General features: G+C 43.1%; 1 protein-coding gene across 2 annotated transcripts in view; it reads left to right on the top strand.

Annotated features, from left to right (window-relative positions):
* The first annotated feature begins 5,793 nt into the window (after positions 1-5,793).
* Positions 5,794-21,008, top strand: part of EFCAB14 (EF-hand calcium binding domain 14) — a 37,683-nt gene continuing 22,468 nt past the window's right edge. For both annotated transcript variants that reach the window (XM_079919009.1, XM_079919008.1), the window contains exons 1-3: positions 5,794-7,094; positions 8,657-8,805; positions 14,728-14,873. In XM_079919009.1, coding sequence (XP_079775135.1) covers positions 6,913-7,094; positions 8,657-8,805; positions 14,728-14,873 — 477 coding nt within the window. In that variant the 5' untranslated portion in view covers positions 5,794-6,912. The remainder of the gene's footprint in view (positions 7,095-8,656; positions 8,806-14,727; positions 14,874-21,008) is intronic.

The following is a 21,008-nucleotide window of genomic DNA, read 5'->3' as shown; positions in this document are numbered from 1 at the left end:
AGGAGGGCCCAGGTAGCCTCTCCTGGTTACCCCCACCCCTTGCTGATTCAGCATCTCCTGCCATTTACTCCTTCATCCACACCCAGCATTGATGGAGGGAGCGCGCACACACACACACACAGCCCTTCCTCAATTAGAAGAGCCTTCCCTTCACAATCCCACCACCTTCTCTCCCAGCCTGTGCTGTTTAAGTTCCCTGCTCCAAATAGGATTTGTCGGAGGTCTGTTTCCTGGCCTCCCTGTCCACTCAATGCACTTAGCAATTCCCTTGAAGTCCTTTAATGCCCACCATTTAAATCTAATCCTACCACAGGCACTGCCAGGAGGTGCGCATTGTTAGTTCCAATTTACAGATGAGAAAACAGACTCAGAGAGGAAAAGGAACTCCCCTAAGATCACACAGTTTAGTGGGTGAAGAGGCTGAGACTCAATACCAGACTGTACTGGTCCAGGGCTCCTTCTGGTCCAGCTGCAACCCCCTCTCCAGCCCAAGCCCCCAGGGAAGAGGGCAGGAGCAGGTGGTCTGGAGGCCACAGTGTACATACTTTCCTCCCAGGATTATTGTTCTCATCCTAAAATAAACCCAGTCACTCCAGACTTTCTTTTTTTTCCTCCCAATATAAACCCTGGGGACGACTGCCTGCTTCCTGGGAACTCTTACAGAACAGAGCCTGGATATTACTGGTGTATTCCAGGGCCACACACAGGGCTTCGCACATGGTAGGGCCTTCCTTAAGGCAGGATTGTCAGATGGATGGATGGATGGAGTCACCAAGATGAAGGACAATGCCTGGAAACTCTTTAGAGTCTCCTCTGCTCTTCCAATAATTTAATTCAGCAAACAGTCCCTGAGGTCCCTCCAACCCTGGGTTCTGGGTGCTAAGGCACAGTCAGTATATGGGGAAACTGAGGCTTGCAGCAAAAAAAGCTTGCAGCAACTCAAAGGAGACTGTGCCTGGAATAGAAGAAGAAACCCGGTGGGGGCAGCCCTCACCCCTGCCCACAATAATACTGGGAACCAGTGCTGCTTCCTGCTGCCTGGGACCCACTGGGAGAAAAACCATTGTTTAGCTTGGAGCTTGGCCCCTTTCCTACCACCCAATCCTTCCCCTTCCCATTGTCTTTAGCCCTCTCATCAGGGTACAGGAAGCAGCTGCCGACACAGCAGCAAAAAGAATGGGGAAGGGGCTGGGGGGAGCAGATGAGGCCATCCCAGGAGAGGTAAGACGCTTCAGCTGGTTGTCCCTTCCTAGATGAGCTGCAGACAAAGGCCCAGGCAGCGGACTCCGCCAGGATGGAGCTGGGCACCAGGTGCAGGACTCAGACTTCAGAGGCTCAGATCCAGATTCAAGCCCCAGTATCTGCCACTGATGTGCTGTGTGTCCCTGAGCAAGCCTCTTACAATCTCTGAGCATCTATTTTCTTCTCAGTTAGAGCAAGGATAAGATGCTTGTCTAGTGAGGATTAGCTTATTGCAGTCACAATTAACACGAAAATGCCTAATACCTGAGTATTTTTAAATGTTCATTTCTGTTCCTTCCCCCCACTTTGACCATAGAAAAACACCAAGAAAGATGATGGCAAAGAGGGTTCTTGTAGCAGATGGAAGCAGCGTTTTCTATTAGGTAAATGAAGATGTATTACCACAACTGGGTCATCATCAAAATCACACTTAATAAATCTGTAATAAATCACATTTAATAATTAATAATCACATTAATGGAAGAGGTACATTTATTGAGCATTTACTATGAGTCAGGCACATTACTTCTGCACAGCTATTCTGTGAGTTAGGTATTGTCAGGGCCAGCTTCACGGGTATGTGACCAGTGCAGTTGCACAGAACCCATAACTCAGAAGTTTGCCCCACAACTGGGGTTTAATGCTCTGTGGTCGCCATCTTGAAATTCTTAATCATTTTATTTTTGAATTTGTTTTGAAAGTGAAATCTGATGGAACATGGAGCATACACTGAGGACTTGGAAGCTTCACTCATACATAGTCCTGCCTCTCCTAACCTCCCTCTCCCCCTCCCCAGGATGGGTTCTAAGCTGCCTGTCCCCCTGCCCCGCCTCATCCTAGAGAGGGGCCTGGGTGCAGGCACAAAGAGGGCTGGGTTGGCGGTGCATGCCAAGTCATAAGGGAGGGCCCCCACCCCGCCCCGTGAGGGTCCCCATACCCAAGGGAACACGATGTTAACTAGTGAGCAATAAACAGCGTGATGTGCTGAGCAAGAAATCATGAGAGAAGGGTAAAAAGCTTTTTTCCTGAGTTTTGAACAAGGGGCCTTGCATTTTCCTTTGCACTGGGCCCCACAAATTATATGGCTGGTCCTGGTTACTCTTATTACCACCATTTCTCAAAAGTGGAGGCTCAGCCATTTGCCCAATGTCACACAGCTGCCAAGTGGCAGAGTTCAGATGTGGACTCCGACCCCAGAGAAGAGAGGATTCTGAGATCTTAAAGAGCTTCAGCCCAGGAATCAGAAGTCCTGGATCCCATTTCTGATCATGGCCCTAGGCAAGTTTGCCCCCACTCTCTGCCTCAGTTTTCCCAAGTGAAAGTGCTCTGTGGAGTCTTCTAAGAGAGCACAGCATCTCAAGAGGCTTTGCCACTCACACGGGATGGAATTTTGAGCACAGGGAAGTCATCCTTGCTCACTCTCCCCACAGAGCTGTTAGGAGGATTCAGCAGGCATCACCCACCCTACAGGACACTTCACAGCATATAAACACTTTCATGCTGCTCCCTCCCCCAAAGAGCACAGAGCAGAAGGCTGGGCAGGGAATATTCTTATTCTCATTTTACAGACAGGAAAATTGGAGTACCAGAGCTGCAAAGTGACTTACCCAAGATCACATTGTGTTTCAGGCAAGTTTTGAATGGGTAACAAGCCTCCCTAGACACAAGATCATAATATGAACCTCCCCAAATGAAAAGATGGGTTACAACCTTGAGGAGTCCTGGTGTAGGAGGGCAGTGCTGGAGCCCTCGCTCTGAGACGGTTGGATTAATCTAATCATTGGCCTTGAAGGTCCCAGGTATGAGGGAGGTGGCTAGGGAGGTACCAAGAGCTCCTGAGATAAAAAAAAACATCTGGCCATCAGTTTTCAAAGGATAACTCAGCATCTCATGGGATGTTTACCCAACACAGAAGGGTGTGTTATCTATAGACCAATAGACGAACAGTCAGACAGAGGGACTGAATGGTAGATCCAGCAGAAGCATCCCATTAGCTCTCAAATACCCTCCTCCAGCCTCCCCACCCATGACCAGTCCATTGCATGAAAGGTCAGGGCCTGGCTGACCAGATGTCACTGTAACTAGGTGATACATCCTTGGCTCCGCCTTACTCCCTTGGGTTCCTCAGCCCCTGGTTCCCTTGGTGAACATGCAAGATCTACAGCACAGGAAGGCCATGGGAAGGGCCATCCTGGGCCAGTCACCCCTTTTGCCTGTGTCTTCTTATGAACATAGGGTTTGTTTGTGAAATGGTTCTTGAAGTCAAGACCTTTTCTTGTCCATCCCCAGACCTTCAGGGAAGTGCTACTGCAGAGTTGTCCAATAAAACTTTCTATAATGATGGAAATGTACTGTTCTGTGCTGCCCAATAGCCACTAGCCGCATATGGTTGTGGAGCACAGTGGCCAGTGAGACTGGGGAACTAATTTAAACTTTTAATTTAATTTTAATTAAGCTAAATGTAAATTTAAATTGCCATATGTGGCTAATGACTACTTACTATATTGGGCAGTGCAGCTCTAGAAACAAAATGAGACCAAAAAAAAAGCTAAAGTAACTGTCCATGTTTGGGGGCTTCAAAGGCACTTTCACAGGCATCTTCTCATTGGTCTGTCCTGTGAAATAGATATTAATCCTCATTTTGCAGAGAGGAAAACTGAAGCTCAGAATTTATATGGCTTCCATGCTGACAGAGTTAGCAAATATTCAAAGCATGATTTCACTGCAGATCTCTTGATTCCAAAACTCCACTCATACCTCTGTATGACTCTGCCCACTCATGTAGGCAACACATATATATTGGATCATCTACCTCTGGTCTAGACACATAAAAAATAAATAAGAGACAGACCCAGACTTTGGGTGGGTATCCCTAGACAAAGACAGTGTGATTGCCACAATAAGAATGTGGGTATAAAAATCACTTTAAGTGACTTTTTTCCAAGTAGTTCAAAGCACTTTGCTTTAAATACCATCTACATTTGATGACTTTCAGATTTACATTTCAGGCCCCAACCTCTGCCCAGAACTCCAAATAAATATACCAGATAGTCCATCTGAATACTGAATTGACTTCTCAAGTTTGCCCCAAATCTGTTCTTTCCCATCTCAGTAAACAGCAATTCCTTTCTTCCAGCTGTTCCACCCTAAGACCCTGGAGTCATCTATTACTCCTCTTTTTTTGCTCACCTTCTTTGTAAACCATCAGCAAATATTGTTAGCTCTGTGGTCAAGAAGCATCCAGAATGCTCACCATCTCCACAACTGCCATCATCTTTATTTGTCCCTCACTGGTCCCTGATTCTCTTTTCCACACAGTGGCTTAGATCTTTTAAAAATCTAAGCCAGAGCTTAAAGCACCAAGGGTTTTCCGAAGTCCTCACAGTGGTCCATAAGATCCTGCAAGATCTGCCCCTAGGGCTTCCCTGGTGGCGCAGTGGTTGAGAATCTGCCTACCAATGCAGGGGACACGGGTTCGAGCCCTGGTCTGGGAAAATCCCATATGCCGCGGAGCAACTGGGCCCGTGAGCCACAATTACTGAGCCTGCGCATCTGGAGCCTGTGCTCCGCAACAAGAGAGGCCACAATAGTGAGAGGCCCGCACACAGCAATGAAGAGTGGCCCCCACTTGCCACAACTAGAGAAAGCCCTCGCACAGAAACGAAGACCCAACACAACCATAAATAAATAAAATTTAAAAAAAAAAAAAAAAAAGATCTGCCCCTGATGCTTGTCTGACCTCATTTTCTACCGCTCTCCTCTTGCTCTTCAGGTCCAGCCACAGCAGGTCTTCCAGGTCACTCCTTCCGCTTGGCCACTTGCACAGCTCACTCCCTCACTGCCTCCCAATCTCTAACCAAAGGTCCCCTTATCACAGAGGCACTCCCTGTCCCCTTATCATGTTTCAGTTTTCCTCATAATATTTATCATCTCCTGACATTTTATATGTTATTGTTGTCCTCCCACTCGAGTATAAGCTGCAGGAAAACAGTTGGCAGATAAAACACAGGACACCCAGTTAAAAGTAATTTCAGGTAAAATAGAATTAACTTTTAAAAGTATGAAGATGTCCCAGACGTTGCATGGGATATACTTATACCAAAAAGATATTCGTTGTTTACCTGAAATGCAAACGTTACTGAGTGTCCTGTATTTTTATTTGCTAAATTGGGCAACCCTATGCAGGAAGGCAGGGATAGTGGTTATCTTGTTTATTGCTCAATCCTCAGCGGTAGAACTGCTCCTGGCATATGGTAATTTCTCAGTAAATATTTACGGAATGAATGAATGAACGTGTTCAACCGGGTCATTAATCTGTAACAGGCCTAAACCTTTAATAAACAGCATGAGAGTCAGAGGGTTGGAGCCTCTAGGCTGGGTTAGTGACAACTGGGGGGGCCCGGGCGGCTGATGAACTTCCCAAGCAGGTCGAGCAGCTGGATGCTTTGCCTGGCCCAACCCTGCTTCTCAAGAAACGAAACTCGCCCTTGTCAGGTGAGCTACAGGTCCCGGACCCTCCTGGGGGCGGGGCCTCCTCGACTGGCAGGTGGGACCTGTCCTCGCTTGAGCCTGCATCCTTTAACACCCCGCCTCCCCATCGCCCCCTCGCATGACGTTACCAGACGGGCGGCCAATGGGAGCGCGCCTTACTGGCAGGCGGTGTCGGCGGTTGCTGCCAAAGGGAAGTGAGTTGGGGCTGGAGCGATGGCCCGGGTCTGGAGCCCGCGGCCGCCGCCGCCGCCGCCGCCGCCACCAGCGAGTCGGGAGCAGGGGCGGCCGCAGCCGGAGCGGGGGCCGGAGTCGCGGCTGCAGTGGAGGCGGCGCGTGTGAGTTGCCGAGAGTCGCCCGTGCCGGAACACCTCGAACTCTGGGTGGGAGCGCTTCAGGTGGGCTGAGCCGCCGTCGCCCCTCCTCACCGCGCCCCCAGGCCCAGACAGCAGGGCTGGGGTCTCCCGAGGCGCGGGACTGGCTCCTCTCAGGCCAAGCCCTCCAGGCCGGGCTCTGGGTCTTCCTCGGCCTCTGGCTTCCTTCAAACTCAGGCCAGAGGCCGGAGGACGGTGATCATCTCAGACTCAGGCATTTTCTCTGTCGGGGTTGTAGCGGCTGGGAGCCCCCTCCTGCCGCCAGCTAGGGAGGGAACAGCGCCTTCCCAGCGTCTCGCTCTGCATCTCCCCCACTCCTCCCATTGAAGAACAAGTTTCTTTTTTTCTCTGCATTGGAAATTCTACCCCGGAAGTCCAAAACACCCATCTGTGTCCTTCCCCAGCTCCTGGAGCACCCTTAGAAATAACTATATACTGACCAGGTCTGAGAGTCTCTTGACTTGACTTTTTATTCTCTTTGGGAGACAAAGGTTCCCCCCTCCTCCACGTCCAACACCCCCTTCGGTAACTGACAGTGCATGCCTAGGGCTTTATCCATTTGGATCACCAGCTCCCTGGCCATCTTTATGTGACTTCCCCTACCCATCTGAGTTACGGTTTCCTCTGGGCTCCAATCTCCAGCCCCCAGCGGATCTGGTCAGTCCCACTCCTGGGTGGGACTGACCAGAGGGGCTCTGGCCCAGGATTCCTCACCCTGGAAGGCGGCTCCAAGGCCTCGAGAGAACTGGGCGTCGGGTACGAACCTGGCAGCTCAGGAGTGGGTGCTCCACTTACCCCACACAAGAAGATGAAAAAGCGCAAAGAGCTCAATGCACTGATCGGCTTGGCTGGGGACAGCCGGAGAAAGAAGCCCAAGAAAGGCTCAGGCCACCGCCTGCTTCGCACCGAGCCTCCTGACTCAGACTCTGAGTCCAGCTCAGAGGAGGAAGAGGAATTTGGTGTAGCTGGAAATCGCTCTCGCTTTGTCAAGTGAGTAATGCAGTACTCAGGGGTGGGATGGGGAAAAGGCATCTCCTTGCACTACCAAGGAGGCAAATTAAAGGGAAGGAGAAGGGAGTTCTTAGGAAGAAAAAAGTGTGTAGACCTTGGAAGGCACAGAGGGAGGAAGAATGTTAGGGAGAAGATGAGTTCAGTTTCTGGATGAAGGATAAATTAGAGATCTATCTCTGAGTATACAAAGAAGAGCTCTGAATCTAGGGTGGAAGGGTGGACTTGGGGAATGTGCTAAGAGCCCAGAGAGACCAAGGCGGGAGTAGCAAAGAAGCTAAGAATAGGGAACAAAGAACAGAGAAATTTGGGGGACTAGACCTTTTGTTAAGTATAGGAGAGACAGGGACCTTAGGACTGCAGGTTTTTTTGTTAGGTTGGTTGGATTTTTTTGGTGGTTGTTTTTGGGGGGGTTGTTGAGGGTTTTTTTGTTTCTGTTTTTTTTTTGCACTCTTGATGGGTCTGAATCTTGGTGATGGGGGAATATGGTGAGGGACATTCTGTAAAAAGCATGAGTCTTGAGAGAAATGACGGGTGGGAAACAAAAAGAAGAAGCAGGTTTTCTCAAACCACTTTTAGATGGTGCAGTCACTAGACAAATCCAGTAGTGAGCACAAAGACATTGCGAATTGGGGGTTACGGTAGGAAAGGGCTGAAGGGAACCTTGAAGGTGCCCTTGGACTCTCTTAAGGAGCACGTTAAAAGAATAGTATGCTGCTGAGGTTGTGGAAGCAAGAGCTAGGCAGAAGGTTGGGATGCTAAAAGAAAAGAGATTGAATCCTTTGAGGTTTGTTTAGAATGTCTGTGTCCTTTTATGTTAAAGGAAGAGATTGGTTTCTTTGCCAGGTGAGGTGGTTCAGGGTAGTCCTGGGTTTGGGCTGTGAAGGTCTGATGAAGTGGAATAGTTAACTGGAATAGTTATCCTGTTGGGTTAGTTTAGACCTTGAGTGCTGGTTGAAGTTTGGTGTGAAATCTGACCCCTTTCTATGTTTCCCTTCTTTCTGAACCAATAAGCTGGAGTGTACCAGGTGTCCACTTAAACCTACTGTCTACTTTTTTTCATTCCATTTGGAGTAAAACTCACTCAAAAGTTTATAAAGTTTCAGTAAACTGAAACGAGGTCCTCTGGAGTATGTATTTAAGAGAGAGAAATAGATAAGTGAATTACAGTACAGTGATGGAATGGCAGAGAAGCTCTGGTCTTTACACTTCCCTAACCTGAGCCAGTTTCCAAAGAAACTGATGATGAATTGAAGATGGCAGTGAGCTGCAGTGCCCGCAGGTGCTTCCTGTAGCTCACAGGAACTCCCTCTGTTTCATGTGACGTTTGAAACCTTTGTCCCCTATAGATGAACTCTTTATAGGTCATATTATTTAGACATATTCAACCTGCTGTTCAGATTTAAGTGTGTTACCCCCGTGTTCCCTGGTGAATTAACTGGTATTCATTAGAGATGATAATTGCATGGCGAAACGTGCTATTTTGAGTAAGGCTGTATTCCAATCTCTTCTGTACTCCTGGTTGAATTTTTTCTTACGATCAGGGGAGACTATTTGCGATGCTGCAGGATCTGTTACCCCCTCTGTGCTTTCGTCATCCTTGCCGCCTGCGTCGTGGCCTGTGTTGGCTTGGTGTGGATGCAAGTTGCTCTGAAGGAGGATCTGGATGCCCTCAAGGAAAAATTTAGAACAAGTAAGTGGTCACCCTTTTCAGAGTATAATTTTGGACTCTTTTTCCAGGTTCTAGGACAAAGTGAACCACACTGAATTAAGATTTTTGCTCACTCTGATGAAGCAATTATATGTTCCTGTCAGCATTTTTTTTTTTTTTGCGATACGCGGGCCTCTCACTGTCGCGGCCTCTCTTGTTGCGGAGCACAAGCTCAGCGGCCATGGCTCATGGGCCCAGCCGCTCTGCGGCATGTGGGATCTTCCCGGACCAGGGGCACGAACCGGTGTCCCGTGCATCAGCAGGCAGACTCTCAACCACCGCGCCGCCAGGGAAGCCCCTGTCAGCATTTTTAAACTCTTTCTTAGCTGTCAGCTTGAAGGCAGTAACAGTTACTCATTTCTAAATCCACAAACAAAAAACAGTGCTTATGCACCACTAGGACAAATAGCATCTGAAATAATGGTATTGCAGTCAACACGTACAGTGCAGAAGGCAAGGGCTAAGATCCAGAAGTCTAGAATCTTGGTTAATCTCCACCTGTTGCCACTTCATATTCCCCAACTATAAAGTGGCAATAGCAACACTAGGCTGTTTCCTTCCTCCTCACAGGGACATTTGAGAAAGCAAGTGGGAGTGTCTGTCAGACAGTTTCCTCCTTAATAAAAACCTATAGAAACATAGGACTGAGCAGTAATAATGATAGCCAGCATGTATGGAGCGCTTACTGTATGCCAACTCAGAAATAAATATCTGTCTCATGAGTGTTTTAAAGTTTAAGAAACTTGAAGTTGAAGAGTTTTATGTATGCAAAATTGTCAAGTTGTATTTTGCACATCCAAAGTACTTTTTCTGAAAGGTGTGTTTGCATGGTAGCTTCAACCTGTTTTAACCTAAAGATCTTCCTTTAGCAACACTGAGATGTTTAGTTCTAGGTTTCAAGGGTTAATTTTCTAAAACTATAAAAATTTTTTAAAAACAACAATAAAAACAATGTACAAAAAAAAAGAAAGTAAAGTTATGCCCAAAAGATGCTTTACTCAGTCTTTGTTTTAACTAACAATTAGTGCATAGCTACAATTACAATCTGAATTTTATTATAAATAATAAAATTAATTTTTAAAAAAAGTTTCTAAGCTAAGGAAGCAGTTTCAGGTTAATCAAAAATACCCTAACTTTAGCAGCTTTAACACACCAGGAAACTGACCACCAGGCTTTCTCAAAGCCATAAAGAAATCTGGCCCCAGAACTAGAATTAGAGTTGTTTCCTTACTTCCTCTCTTAAGCCATAGGAGATCACAACATCCTAGCTTTCCTTCACCCCAGCTTCTCTTTGCTGCCTGCAGTTAGTTAAGTTCCATACCTGACCTAGGGACAGCTAATCCTTAGTGAGTATGTTAATGACGTTCCTAGTGATGTTGCTTGAAAAAAATATATTGAAATACTAACTTTGGTTTTCTTCTGAGCTTCTGATTCAGGGAATGGGATTGGGTAGGCCACAGTTCTCTACCAGGATCATCCTGACCTATATGTTTTATCAATTGGTGGGATCAGAGTACAGTGTAAGAATGAGATTTGTATTTGTATTCTCCTGAATGTTGTCCTTAGCAGTATTTACAAGGTGTCTTTAAGGCCAGTGTTTTCTTGGTAAGTAGTAATCATAACTTGGAAATGAGGTTCTGAGAAGCAGTGTTTTAACTATAAATAACCACTGACGACACCTGTCTGTGCCATCATCTCTCCGTAACTAGTTGGGCCTCCTCCGTTTGTACTACAGCTTTTTTTGGTTACATATAGCAATTGTTTATTTATACATTTCAAAACATTGCTCAGTTCTGCCTTCCAGGGATTCATTTCTCTGATTGCTCTGTGCCTGTGTTTTTAGAACACCAGTGTAATTTGTACCTTAGCAGAGCTTTTCATTTTCAGGAAATTTCTTTGTTTAGAAATGCATATTTGGGCTTCCCTGGTGGCGCAGTGGTTGAGAGTCCGCCTGCCGATGCAGGGGACACGGGTTCGTGCCCCGGTCCAGGAGGATCCCACGTGCCGCGGAGCAGCTGGGCCCGTGGGCCATGGCCGCTGGGCCTGCGTGTCCGGAGCCTGTGCTCCGCAACGGGAGAGGCCGTGGCGGTGAGAGGCCCGCGTACCGAAAAAAAAAAAAAAAAAGCATATTTGAAATGTATACATGTAATAGACCTGACAATCGATCAGGCAACAGATATTTATTGAGCACATGTTAATACAAATATTTATTGAGCACATGTTAATACCTGGAAATACTCTATTCAGGAAATGCCAGGAGTTGTACCCTGGACTGTGAGACCTACTTTCTATCACTGAGCAGCCTTCCCCTGGGACCCTGACTGCATTTGTCAGCCAGTTGAATGAAGCAGATTTGGAATTGTCAGTCCAGCTGCTCTGTGGGCTCTGGTTTGCTGCAATAGATACACCAGCACCTATACAGTGTAAAGCAGGACTTCCTGAAGGAGGATGGGGTAGGGCCTGGGGCATAAATCAATCCGCAGGCTGAACCATTGTGGACTACTTGGCAAGAGTTTTTTTTGTGAAAACCATTTTCTTGGCTAAATGAGGTTAATCTTGTTAAACTTAAATAGTCTTCCTTTGAATTATGCTTCTACTTTCAATATATTTCAATAAGTTTATTTTTATTTCTTGTTTTTCAAGAGGACAGTGGAAATAAGACCACCTGCTGACCTGGTTTAAATACCTTTTTGAAAAATTCAGAGCCCCTTGTCCTTTATCTCATTATCTTCCAAGACACTTGTGAGGAAAGGAGGCAGGATTGCTGAAATATCTGGAACAGAAAGCAAAGCAGATAGGCTTGGTATTTTTCCCTTGAGGCCAAGGAGTAACTTGATCCTTAAGCTTGAAGTGCTGGCTGGCCTGAAACTCTCAGCTTAGTATTCTTCTTCTAGAAGCAGGTACTCCAGAAGACCTCCACAGTTATTATAAAGAAGATTCTATTCCCAAGCAATCTTCCCTATCGCTCAAGGCTAAAGTGAGGGGAAAGAATTTGGAAGAAAAGGACAGTATTGATAAATCAGACATCTTCATTGCTGGTCATACAGGGAGAGTAGCAGTTTGGTCATTCAGTGCAGAACTTAAAAATGGTCTTGTTAGGCTATAAGCATCTGTGACAGCTGAAGTATACTAGAAAGAGTATTGGTCTTAGAAGCACAAGGTTTGACTGTCGAATCCTGACTTGCTCATCACTAGCTATGAAACATAGGCAAGTCACTTATTCTTTCTGAGCCTCATTTTCCCATCCATAATATGTAAAGATGTATTTGTTTTACAAAAGCACTTTGGGCATTCCTCTGTCATAACATCTGTCACACTGTATAGTAATTCTGGGGCGACGCCTTGCTCCCCACTAGACTGAGAGCTTCAGGGTCTTTTGTATGCACTAGTGCCAAGTACAGGGCCGGGCACATAGTAGGGGCTTGATCACAAGATGAGTAATTACATAAAAGTTTATTGCAAATTATAAAGATGTATAATTATAAAGTATTGTTGTTGGCATTATATGTTGTATCTAAAGGGTGTAGGCAGAAATCTCCATTTCCTGATCAGGAAAAGAGCTAAGTAAGTTCTTTTGAGTATGACTATACTAAATTTTAAATAAGTTGCTTTCCATGTTGAAAGAACATGAATTAGTAATCATAAGTTGTTTGTTTACTATACTTCATTCCCTTATGTAATCAGAGTGCCTTTACTTGTCTTATCTCTCCTAAAAAACCCCAAATCAGATCATGAATATAATCCCCTCTTAGCTCATACAATCCTCAGGATCCAGAGTGTTTTCAGGGCTTGTCAGACTCACATGTTTATTAGTTAATAATTTTAATCCAAGTTATTTATGTGTTTGTCCTACTTCCTCCTCTACTTAATTCACACAGACTGCAGGAAAAAAAGAGACTCTCCCCCAGCCTTAGGATGTTTTACCACCAGAGAATGGCAGACGTGTGTGGGATAAGTTTTTCTTTATAACCTAACTGGATATGTATACGAAATTCAGTTGGGTGCTATAAGTGCTACATTAATTTCGACTGGTAAAATATTCCTACCATATGAGATGAATGTATTCCTGCAAACTGTGTGTAAATCAAATGTTACATTAAAAGCACTTAGCCAAGTCTACTACTTTTAAAGAAATCCTTCACATATTTTTGAAAAGTGAATAAAAATATCTAATTTCTTTTAATAGTTCTGAATTTTCAGGTAGTGGGTTTGCTTACAGTGAGGATACCACCGCCACCCCCTGATTTTTGGGGGGATTTTTTTGTTGTCGAATTTATTTATTTGTTGAGTTTTCTTTGTTTAACTTAATAGGATAACATTAACTCCATTTCATACCATACAGTCATTTCACTGGATAGGCATTTGCATGCTTCTGTGTACGTGGGACTGTGCTGGGCCCTGGGAATACAGGACCCAATAAGACCTGTCCTCAGGCAGCTCTCTGTCAGTCTGATGGAGGGGACAGACAAGTAAATAAGTATAGCACAGTGCTCAGTGCTCAGTAGAGTTTGGAGTGGTAAAGAGGTAACGGTGGTCCAAGGTGGGGGCCAGCTCTTTGTGCTGAATCTTGAAAGGAATTAACTAGGCTAAGGTGGCAGAAATGAAGAAGGGGCAAGCCAAGGGCATCTAGGCAGAGAGAATAGTGTGTGCAGTCACTGAGGCTTAAAGAGGTTGGTGTGTCAGGAAAATCAGCTTGGCTAGAAAGTAGATTGAAGTGGTAGCTAAAGTGATGAGAAATATGGTTGGGAGGTAAGCAAAGGCCAGATTTATTTAGTCTCTAATACTTACTGAGTGCCTGAAGTGTGCCAGGTATATTCTAAATGCCAACTATACAGAAATGAACAAAAAAAGTCTGGGAACTTAAACTTTAGTAAATTATTTTTTATCTGTCCATTATGCCACTTTTTGGTTTTAAAGAAAGCATATGACAACTAATCAGGCAGTCTGTGGCTTTAAAAGAAAGACATAGGTTTTATCCTAGAGGACCAACCACTATCAATCAGTATTTTATTTTCCATGAAAAGGAAAGGATACTCTAAAGAAAGAAGAGAAAGCACTCTTTCAGGCCTCTACCTGCAGGCTGGCAAATCTCTAAACCATCCATGAGATGTTGTTTCCCAAAAGAAAGGCCAGATAATACCCTATACTTCACCTAACATTTTCCTTTATCTTCTGTTTCACTTTGAGCTTTGGGGTTGATTTAAGAAAACACTATTTGCTGTTTATGAAAAAGATTTAAATATCTTCGCTCTCATAACAGTACTTGAAAGGTGGCAAGAATCTATCTTGCGTTTGACCAGTTTGAGATAGAAAAAAAATAGATTTAAACATTTAGAGATATAACTTAGGATGTCACCTTGAGCATTAATGGAGTAAGGTTTATAAATCTTCATTGACCAGTCAGAAAGCTTCTTAATTGAGCAGGTCAGTACTTAACATTTATTTATCACGTATTGTATGCCTGGCCAGCTGTGTGTAGTGCTTTACAGCCATTCTTTCACTTAAAATATACTTCACAGGATGGTTAGAATTATCACTGTATTACAGGCGAAGAAACTAAGCTAAAAAAATTTTAGTAGTTTGCTCAAAATCCCAGTAAGTTACAGAGTTGAAATTCAAATCGAACTCTCTGCTGATGTTGTTGGTTATCATTTTTAGCCACCTGACTTTAAGAAGTTGTATTGCCAGTAGTGAAATAGCCCCAGTTAAATGGAGCTTTAGTGTTAGAGATATACATTTACGTAAATAAAAGAATAGTGGAGTTGATAGATACGAATTGTCATTATCCTCCCAGAATTAACTTTCACTAATCTGTCTTCTTTCCTGCTGTAGGATCATTTTTTCATCTTGGAGCCATGAGGGAACTTTATGGCTATTTATTATTGTTCTTATTTTTGCTTTCAGTGGAATCTAATCAGAAAAGCTCATTCCAGGAAATTCCCAAACTTAACGAAGAACTACTCAGCAAACAAAAACAACTTGAGAAGATTGAATCTGGAGAGCTGGGATTGAACAAAGTCTGGATAAACATCACAGAAATGAATAAGCAGGTAGCAAAAGTGTGATTCTATTTCTGTGTAAGCTATGAATATTTCATTTTGTCTGTTCAGTATGTATCTGTAAGTATAGGGAACTCACTTCAGATTGTTTTACTTTTTGAAATGGTGCTTTGTATACTGTGATCCCAACACATTAAAGTCAGGTAAAATAGGTAATAGTTATGCATTTACCCAATATTTAAAATGTTAACCCTTTCTGCAGAGGAACAGAGTTTTACCAAGTAGAACAGTTTAGAGGAAGTTAGAAATTCTTGAATCAACTTTTCCTAAGGAACAGTGTAGGTATTAAATTTAAGAACAGTGTCGTTGGGCTTCCCTGGTGGCGCAGTGCTTGAGAGTCCGCCTGCCGATGCAGGGGACATGGGTTCGTGCCCCGGTCCGGGAGGATCCCACATGCCGCGGAGCGGCTGGGCCCGTGAGCCATGGCTGCTGAGCCTGCATGTCCGGAGCCTGAGCTCCGCAACGGGAGAGGCCACAACAGTGAGAGGCCCGCGTACCGCAAAAAAAAAAAAAAGGAAAAAAAAAACAGTGTTGTCTAACGCCCAAGAAAATTGTTTTTATTAGGTAGTGAGAGCTTATTTTGTTTAATATAGTTTACAAACTTACAGCCTTGGGGTGTAGTGCTATATGCTGTACTAAAAACTTATCAGCAGCTAATGGTAAGTATTATTCTAGAATAGCATTGGAGGAAATGGCAGAGTTGGTTAAATACCTTGACCAGGCAAGAAGGACTAGAGCCAAAACTTTTCCAGCCCCTAAATTGGCCAGATCTCACATTCATTCCGAAAGAGAGACTCTGCCAGAGGAAAAGGGCGTATTCAGAAGATGTTGATGCAGCATTGTCAGGATTCAGCAGTCAAACCTTGTGCTTATACGAATAAGGTGCTGCAGTTGCCACTTGGTAACTATAGCCCCTGTTCTCAGTTTCTGTGGCTTAGTTAAGAAAGACGTGTGCGTCGAGAAGAAAACTCAAGTGCCAAGTGAATGGTACACCCACAAAGTGCTTAAAAATAGTTTTGTCATCCCTGTCGGGGCTAAGAGGATATTCTATTCTCAGAGTGGAGTCACAAAGTTCAGAATCAGCCAGGGCAGAGAGCACCATGCTAGAATGAAGTGCTTGCTGTTGTTTTTGAAGCTACCCCCTCCTTTCAGCAGTAGTTTGGGAGTGGGGCGGTTCAGCACTTGCGACCAGAGATCAGTGGCCTGGGGCAGAAGCTTTCAAACTTTTTCCTGGAACCCACAGTAAGAAATATTTTCCATCATTACCCGGTAAACACATGCATACGTGTATGTGACTGAAATAAAAGTTTCTGAAAACAGTCACTTGTCCTTAATATTATGCTGCCTTATGATATTTTATTATTTTTTATTCAGTTCTCTTTCATTTTTAAAAAGTATTCGTGAAATAATTGATGGGTTGCAGCACCTAGTATTTACTAGTTATCATTTAGCCTTGGACTCTGAGTTATAAGGGAAAAGCAGGTATTCACTCCGTTTTTACAAGAAAAATAGGATAAACTGTGGTCTTGCTTGTATTCACAGAGCACATGAGCAGTTTGTCCAGAGAGTACCTCAGGTGAAAGTAAACCATCATGAAGCACTGAGAGACAGTTAGCATCTCTCTCTGGGGCAAACTGTGGGCTCTTTATAGTAGCCAGTCGTGGAGTTTACCGTTCTGAGGCATCTAATTACACCAGAAGGTTGTATATTGTGTTCTGAGCTTTGCGCACAGACTGATGATGATGGTAACTGCCACTCATTAAATGCCTTCTTTATGCAGGCCCCTATTAGATGTACTACATATGAGATCTCCTTTCTCCTTTTTCGCTTCTATAACTCTGTGAAGTAGAAGGTGCTATCTCCATTTTATAGATTAAAAAACTAAGGCTCAATGAGGTTAAGTAGTTTGACCAAGGTCAACAGCTGTGTAGCAGTTCTAACAAAATATTCAAGTTGTAGGAACCTGTTTTCTTTCCAGTTTTCTACTCTGCCTTCCATCTTTATAACCTCTAAAGGACACAGTAGGTGCTTAGTAGATAAAGCTGAAAGGATGTGAAGTCGAGTCCCTGTCAGGGCTCATAATCATTCATCATTGATGATTGTCTGTTTTAGTAACTTTTTTACTTACTATTTAAAGAGCACTTAATTTTAACCCCAAAGCAGCATTTCAGGCTTTATAGTGTAAAATGGTCTAATAAAATGGTCTACAGTAGCTATTTTTAATTTCACTAATGAAAAGTCATGTAATATGCATGAAAGTCATGACTCATCTTTTGGCTGGAATGTGGGGGATTTTTCCTTAATGGTTTGTACCTAATTCAACTTTTTAGACTCTTTGAATTGCAATGTGTGACTTTAGAGATAAGTTCTATAACACTTGAATCCATTCTGACATGCTATGCTAGAATGTGTCTGTCAGAGACCAAAGCAGTCCCAGATATCAATAATGGGAGAGTGCCCCTTGTCTCTCTATTCTAGTTAAACATGTAGCTTTGCTGTAGTTTTCCACAGATTTGGGCATTATTCCACCCAAGAGAGGAATGCTGAAAAATGGAATCCAGCTTTGCAGTTTCTGGGACTGTAGCTGGGTCCTACTGACAGTGTGTGGTCCAGGTCTTATAAGTGAGTAAGAAGTCCTAAGTGTTGCCTGGTAATTGGAGCACTAGTGGTCAGCTCTCCAGAGCATACTCTTTCTGTGAGGCAGCTGATACCCTAGGCCTAGAGCGTTTGGGGCATGGGGAGAAGTGGAACAGCACCTCACCTTACATTGCCTCGGCTTCCAGGCTGCTCCTCTGGTTTTGGGTGAAATGATAGCTGTCAACCAGCCACACTGGCCATTCGTGAAGCCATTACCATTCTTGAGGTACCTGTGACTAGCATCTGGCTCTGCCGCAGCCTCAGGATAGAGCCGTACCTGGGAGAGTAGTTTCTACCCAGATTGTTCCACATAGAACACAGCTTGTTGTCCCTTTAAGCTCTGGCCAGTTGTCAGTGGAAGGAGTTGTTCCCTCAGGTGAAAAAAAGGGAACCACACAATTGATAGGTCATTTGGAATAATCATATCCTTGCCCATCAAGTTGGTGTAGAGCCAGTTGTGTACATGATTTGGGGCTGAGTAAAACACACATGGGGGAGACCCCTTCCAAGTACTTTATGATTGAGCATGTTAAGATAGTCTTCGAAGGCCCAGTGGAGGGCATGGGGAAAGGGCCAGCCAAGGAAATCTGTCACACCCCTTCTAAAGCTTTGTGATGTGTTTTCCTATGTGTATATTTCTTTCCCACCTTTTGTCTTTAAAATTTCATAAGTAATATGTGAATGTATTCTTATATAAGATTTAATAGTAAAATACACATAGAACTCTTACGAAAACTCCCCTTCAACCCCATCTCTGTATGTGCCCCCATCACACACAGATACACACACATAACACACATTCCCTGTCCCCATAGTTCTTCGCTGTCAATAGTCTGGGCTACATTCTTACAGTCCCCTTTATATGCATTTACAGAATTGTAATAGCTTTTAATGTGAATTAGCTTTTAGGTTAGCGTGTGCACATGCATACGCGTGTGTGTAACTAAATGGAGTCATTAGGTATATATTCTACAGCTTTCTCTGTTTACTCAATATATCTACACCCTTAGTGTTAGACATTTAGATGTTTCTAGAGTTTTGCTGTTACAAATAAGAAAGCAGTGAATAGTCTTGAGCGTACACCTCTATGCTGGTGAGCATAAAGTAATCTTTTTTTAATTTGTTTTCTTTCAGTTTTATTGAGATATAATTGATACACAGCACTGTATAAGTTTAAGGTGTATAGCATAATGATTTGACTTACATACATCATAAAATGATTATCACAGTACATTTACTGAACATCCATCATCTCATATAGATACAGAATTAAAGAAGTAGAAAAAATATATATTTGTCCTTGTGATGAGAACTCTTAGGATTTACTCTCTTAACTTTCATATATAACGTACAGCAGTGTTAATTAAGTTTATAATGTTGTACATCACATTCCTAGTACTTATTTATCTTATAACAAGAAGTTTGTACCTTTTGACCACCTTCCTCCCACTCCCCCTCCCCTCACAATTCCCCCCCACCCCACCTCTGGTAACCAACGACAAATTTGGTCTCTTTTTATGAGTCTGTTTGTTTTTGAACTATAATTGACCTATAATACTGTTAGTTTTTGTTATACAACATAGTGATTTGATATTTATATACATTTCAAAATGATCACCACAATAAGTCTAGTTACTTATGCCACCATATAAAGATAATACATAGTTATTAACTGCATTCCCAACACTGTGCATTTCATGCCTGTGACTCATTTATTTTTCACCTGGAAGTTTGTACCTCATAATCTCCCTCACTTAGTTCTTTCCTTCCCCCACGCCTCCTCCCCTCTGGCAAACACCTGTTTGTTCTCTGTATCTGTAACTGTTTCCGATTTGTTATGTTTGTTCATTTGTTTCTTAGATTCCACATATACGTGATATCATACAGTATTTGTCTTTCTCTGTCTGACTTATTTCACATAGCATAACATCTTTTGGGTCCATCCATGTTGTCACAGATGGCAAGATTTTATTCTTTTTTATGGCTGAGTAATATTCCATTGTGTGTGTGTGTGTGTGTGTGTGTGTGTGTGTGTGTGTGTGTGTGTGTGTATCATACACACCACAACTTCTTTATCCATTTATCTATTGATGGGCACTCAGGTTGCTTCCATATCTTTTCTATAGTAAATAATGCTACAATGAACATAAAGGTGTATATATCTTTTCTAATTAGTGTTTTCATTTTCTTTGGATAAATACCCAGGAATGGAACTGCTGAATCATATGGTAGTTCTGTTCTTTATTTTTTTGAGAAATCTCCCTACTGTTTTCCATAGCGGCTGCACCAATTTACATTCCCAGTGCAAGAGGGTTCCCTTTTCTCCACATCCTTGCCAATACTTGTTATTTGTTGTCTTTTTGATAGTAGCCATTCTGACAGGTATGCGGCAATATCTCATTGTGGTTTTCATTTGCATTTCCCTGATGATTAGTGATGTTGAACATCTTTTTATGTGCCTGTCTTCTTTGGAAAAAAGTCTGTTCGGATCCTCTGCCCATTTTTTAATTGGGTTGTTTGTTTTTTAGATGTTGTTGTATGAGCTCTTTGTATATTTTTGAGTATTTACCCCTCGTCAGATATATCATTTGCAAATATCTTCTCCCATTCAGTGGGATCCCTTTTTGTTTGGTTGACAGTTTCCTTCACTGTGTAAAACACTTTAGTTTGATGAAATCCCATTTGTTTATTTTTGCTTTTGTTTCTCTTGCCTAAGGAGACATATTCAAAAAAGTATTAATAAGGCCAGTGTCAAAGAGCTTACTACCAGTGTTTTCTTGTAGAAGTCTTATGGTTTCAGGTCTTTACATTTGAGTCTTTAATCCATTTTGAATTTATTTTTGTTCATGGTATGAGAGAGTAGTCCAGTTCAATTCTTTTTCACGTAGCTGTCCAGTTTTCCCAGCTCCATTTATCAAAGAGGCTGTCTTTTCCCCATTGTATGGTCTTGCCTTATTTGTTGTAGATTAATTGCCCAGATAAGTGTGGGTTCATTTCTGGGCTCTCTGTTCCATTGATCTATGTGTCTGTTTTTGTGCCAGTCCCATACTGTTTTGATTACTGTAGCTTTATACTATAGTTTGAAATCAGGGAGCATGATACCTGTAGTTTTGGTCTTTCTCAAGATTGTTTTAGCCATTTAGAGTCTTCTGTGTTTCCATACAAATTTTAGAATTATTTGTTCTAGTTCTGTGAAAAATGCCATTGGTATTTTGATATGGATTGCATTGAATCTGTAGATTACCTTGGGCAGTATGGTCTCATTTTAAGAATAATTTTTCCAATCCATGAACACGATCTATCTTTCCATCTGTTTGTGTCGTCTTCAGTTTCTTTCATCAGGGTCTTACAGTTTTCCAAGTACAGGTCTTTTACCTCCTTAGTTAGATTTATTCTTAAGTATTTTATTCTTTTTGATTTAACAAGTAACCTTTAGGATAGATTTCTAGAAATGAAATTGCTGAATTAAAGGGTGTAAATGTTTCAAAT

The sequence above is a fragment of the Stenella coeruleoalba genome (genome assembly GCF_951394435.1).
Source record: "Stenella coeruleoalba genome assembly, chromosome: 1".
Classification (NCBI taxonomy): domain Eukaryota; kingdom Metazoa; phylum Chordata; class Mammalia; order Artiodactyla; family Delphinidae; genus Stenella; species Stenella coeruleoalba.
The sequence above is the reverse complement of the archived record's forward strand: the minus strand, read 5'-3'. Positions and strand labels throughout refer to the sequence as shown.